This window comes from Sinocyclocheilus anshuiensis, unplaced genomic scaffold, assembly GCF_001515605.1.
Source record: "Sinocyclocheilus anshuiensis isolate Anshui unplaced genomic scaffold, SAMN03320099.WGS_v1.1 scaffold1230, whole genome shotgun sequence".
Classification (NCBI taxonomy): domain Eukaryota; kingdom Metazoa; phylum Chordata; class Actinopteri; order Cypriniformes; family Cyprinidae; genus Sinocyclocheilus; species Sinocyclocheilus anshuiensis.
The window spans coordinates 679,268-683,587 of NW_015558637.1; the positions used below are offsets into that span (position 1 = coordinate 679,268).

A 4,320-nucleotide genomic window follows, 5' to 3' on the forward strand; every position below is an offset into this window, starting at 1 on the left:
TATATATATAATCTTAAAGCTTCTTTTTTATTTATTGAGTTTTTAATAAATCTAATATAAAATAATGAGGTTTATGTTTAAAAAAAGTGTTTAAGGAAAAAATAAACTTAATTACATACACTACTGTTTAAAAGTTTGGGGTCAAATTTTTTTTTTTAAAGAAATTAAATAAATTCTATTCAGCAAGGATGCATTAAATTGACCAAAAGTAGCAGTAAATAAATGTATACTGTTACTAACATTTTCTGTTTCAAATAAATGCTGTTTTTTTGGACTTTCTATTCATCAAAGGATCCTTTAAAAAATGTATCATGGTTTCCAGAAAAGTATCAAGTAGCACAAATGTTTTCAACATTGATAATTATAACAAATGTTTCTTATGTGCCAAATCAGCATATTAAAACGATTTCTGAAGGATCATGTGACGCTAACGACTGGAAAATTCAGCTTTGCCATCACAGGAATAAATTACATTTTAAAGTATATCAAAATAAAATAAGCAAATATTTAAAATTGTATTAATATTAATATTAATATATAACAATAGTACTGTTTTTCTTATTTTTAATCAAATAAAGGCATCCTTAGTGAGTAAAAGAGACTTCTTTTAAAGGCAATAAAAAATCCTACCGACCCCAAATTTTCGAGCCATAGGGTAAATCTCTGAAAATAGGTCTTACACAGTTTGCTGAGCACTTGAAGAACATCATTGTGAAAGAGGGACTGAGGGATATCACCAAGAGTAATCAAATTCAAAGTTGTAAGCGCAGTCTCATTTGGTTACTCATGCAAGATTAGATAGAAGTATTTCTCCTCTGAGATATACTGTACCTCAGGCAAAGGACAGCAGCTCCAGTCTCCATCGGTGTTCTCACAGCAAGTGTTGGAGTCAGGACAAACGTGTCTAGAGTCGCAGTTCACGTTCCCAGGTGACCTTTGACCTGCTCTAGGGAGAGCAGGCACCTTCTCCAGCCAAGGCTTAGAGCCCGAAGACTCGTCACATGACCCGGCAGCAACGTTACATGCCGTACCATGAGAACAGCAGTGGATAAAGTCATCACAACACACGGCCTACAGAGAAAATGGAGTTATCTTATCAAAATATCTTCTTTTGTGTTCCACAGAAGAAAGAAAGTTTAACAGAATTATTCCTTTAATCAATCAGGTGATTTACCTCTGGTAGAGGACAGCAGGCCCATCCTCCTTCTTGAGTCTTACAGCATGTGTTTCCATCTCGACAGGCTGCGGTGTCATCACAGGAAACATTTGAATTCACTGAAAACACTAGAAAAGAACAAACCAGTTTAAGAACAAATAAAATGGTAGTATTCTGTGTCTGTGTGCACTGGATTCAGTGCTTTGAACTACCCCGTGTAACAGCCACATTCTGACTGCTGATTGGTTTGACGGGCAGCTTCTCGAACCAGGGCTCAGAGCCTGAAGACTTGTCACATGACCCGGCAGCAACGTTACATGTCGTACCACGAGGACAGCAGTGGATGAAGTCATCACAACACACGGCCTACAGAGAAAATGAACATACACCTGTAACTTAACTCAAAACACAATTCTGCATCAGGATTGGTTATTGTCAGTGGTTGACTTACCTGTGGCATAGGACAGCAGGCCCATCCTCCTTCTTTAGTCTTACAGCATGTGGTTCCATCTGGACAGGCCGCAGTGTCATTGCAGGGAACATCGGAGACTGAATGTACAGAAAGTACACAGAGTTTTATGTTAAATGTGTACTTGTGTGTTTGGTTTTAGTGCTTTGGAGGGTTTGTTGACTTACTTTGTGTGTCACTAATATTCTGACCGATGATTGGCTGCACAGGCACCTGTTCCATCCAGGGCACACCAGAATATGAATGGTCCTCACAGGTCCCAAGAGCAACGTTACATGTCTTACCATGAGGACAGCAGTGGGTGAAGTCTTCACAACACATGGCCTACAGAACAAAATGAAGATGCTCCTTTAACCTTGTGCACAAAATTTTAATACTTACAAAAAAACAGTACAGTTTCATGGTGCTGGATGATTACCATATCTATCATGGTATTTTTCTAAGCATTACCATGGTACTTTATAAACCCCCCTCCACCCACCCCACCGTGATGTCCCCCTGTGAGGGACCACCATCCTAAAATATAAAAATATATAAAGAACTATTTAAACTGTTTGGGGATTAAAAACTCTTAAGCATAATATTATGAAACAAAAATGCTTATTTTCAATATATTAAATTTACACTATCATTTGCAAGTTTGGGGTCAATAAGATATTTTAGGAAATTAATACTTTTATTGATCAAAGATGCATTAAATTCAATCAAACGTTCAATCAAAAGTTTAAAAGTCACAGTAAACACATTCATAATGTCACAAAAGATTTGTTTCAAATAAATGCGGCTCTTTTCAACTTTATATTCATCAAAGAATTCTGAAAACAAGTATCACATTTCCACAAAAATATTAAGCAGCACAGCTGTTTTCAACATTGATAATAATAAGAAAGTTTCTTGTGCACCAAATCAGCATATTAGTATGATTTCTAAAGGATTATGTGACACCGAGGGCTGGAGTAATGATGCTGAAAATTCAGCTTTGCCATCATAGGAAGAATTTACATTTTAAAATATATGAAAATAGAAATAAGTTATTTTAAATTGTAATAATATTTTAAAATATCTCAAATTGTGTTTTTTTTATACATAAATGTAGCACTGGTGAGCATAAGGTAAATCTGTCAAAAAAAATTACAAACTTTTGAACAGACATGTATATGGTCAAATTATTTAAATATTATCTAAAATATATATTTGCGTTAGATGTATAACCTTTAAAACAAATAAATGAAAAAAAAATATATTTTTACTTTTACAACCTACATATGTTTTTTTCTTATATTTTCTGTGGATCTTGTGGTGCATATAGCACTGTTGTGCTTCAGGTGTCCCGGCTCTTGGACCTTTTCTGATCCCATCCCCCTCTCTCTCCCACTTTGCTTCCTGTCTACATACTGTTCTATCATAATAAAAGGCAAAAACACCAAAAATAAAATAAAAAATTATTCTGTGGATTCCCAAGCATCCCCAGTGCAAACTGTAGAGAGACGTTCTTGGAGAGATGTAATGGCTGAGCTAATTGTCCATGGGGTGCAATGCATTGATTCTGCGAAAGTAATAGATCAGGTGAGGTGACTTACCTCTGGTAGAGGACAGCAGGCCCATCCTCCTTCTTGAGTCTTACAGCATGTGTTTCCATCTGGACAGGATGCGGTGTCATCACAGGAAACATTTGAATGCACTGAAAACACTAGAAAAGAACAAACCAGTTTAAGAACAACTAAATGGTATTATTCTGTGTCTGTGTGCACTGGATTCAGTGCTTTGAACTACCTTGTGTAACAGCCACATTCTGACTGCTGATTGGTTTAACGGGCAGCTTCTCGAACCAGGGCTCAGAGCCTGAAGACTCGTCACATGACCCGGCAGCAACGTTACATGTCGTACCATGAGGACAGCAGTGGATGAAGTCATCACAACACACGGCCTACAGAGAAAATGAACATACACCTTTAACTTAACTCAAAACACAACTCTGCATCAGGATTGGTTATTGTCAGTGGTTGACTTACCTGTGGCAGAGGACAGCAGGCCCATCCTCCTTCTTTAGTCTTACAGCATGTGGTTCCATCTGGACAGGCTGCAGTGTCATTGCAGGGAACATCAGAGGCTGAATATAAAGAAGGCAATAACAGAAACCATTTGAGAAGTGTTATTATTTATGTGCACATAAAAAACGTGTATGTATTGCCATGTACAAATTTGCACATACTCTCTGGGAGTGCACCAGCCAATGTAGCCATTTGTATGCCAGCAGTAGTGATTTGTCTGGTTGTAGTGAGTTCAGCTTCAGCCCTCATTTCTGCAGCTTTTGAAGAATAAGGACAAAGAAATGAAAATGCTGAATTATATCAGTGGAGGTTATCAGAAAATTAATAACTCTCTCGGACAATAGCCTACGTGTGTGATCTTCCCATTCAGCTCTAAGACGAGCAGGGAACTTGGCCCACATAGGCAGCTCCTGATTGGTGGACATGCATTTGGAGCCTTCAACATCACAGACACTGTCCTCTGGACAACAGTGGATTTTATCATCACAACATACAGCCTACAGAAAACACAAATGACAGAGAAAGGAATGCAAGTGAAAACATTCATAAACAAATTAAGAAATTAATAATTTTATTCAGCAAGGATTCTTGAATATGATCAAAAGTGACAGGGAGGCTTATATCTATCTATCTATATATATATA

At 37.2% G+C, this 4,320-nt stretch overlaps 1 protein-coding gene across 1 annotated transcript in view; it reads right to left on the reverse strand.

Annotated features, from left to right (window-relative positions):
• The window catches only part of LOC107680845 (granulins-like), a 12,155-nt gene that overhangs the window by 4,156 nt on the left and 3,679 nt on the right, over positions 1-4,320 (reverse strand). Inside the window, exons 8-17 of the mRNA XM_016476897.1 lie at positions 4,026-4,173; positions 3,838-3,933; positions 3,638-3,735; positions 3,399-3,552; positions 3,206-3,315; positions 1,793-1,949; positions 1,608-1,705; positions 1,369-1,522; positions 1,175-1,284; positions 832-1,071 (exon numbers count right to left, since the gene is read on the reverse strand). Of these exons, the coding sequence (XP_016332383.1) occupies positions 832-1,071; positions 1,175-1,284; positions 1,369-1,522; positions 1,608-1,705; positions 1,793-1,949; positions 3,206-3,315; positions 3,399-3,552; positions 3,638-3,735; positions 3,838-3,933; positions 4,026-4,173 (1,365 nt within the window). The remainder of the gene's footprint in view (positions 1-831; positions 1,072-1,174; positions 1,285-1,368; positions 1,523-1,607; positions 1,706-1,792; positions 1,950-3,205; positions 3,316-3,398; positions 3,553-3,637; positions 3,736-3,837; positions 3,934-4,025; positions 4,174-4,320) is intronic.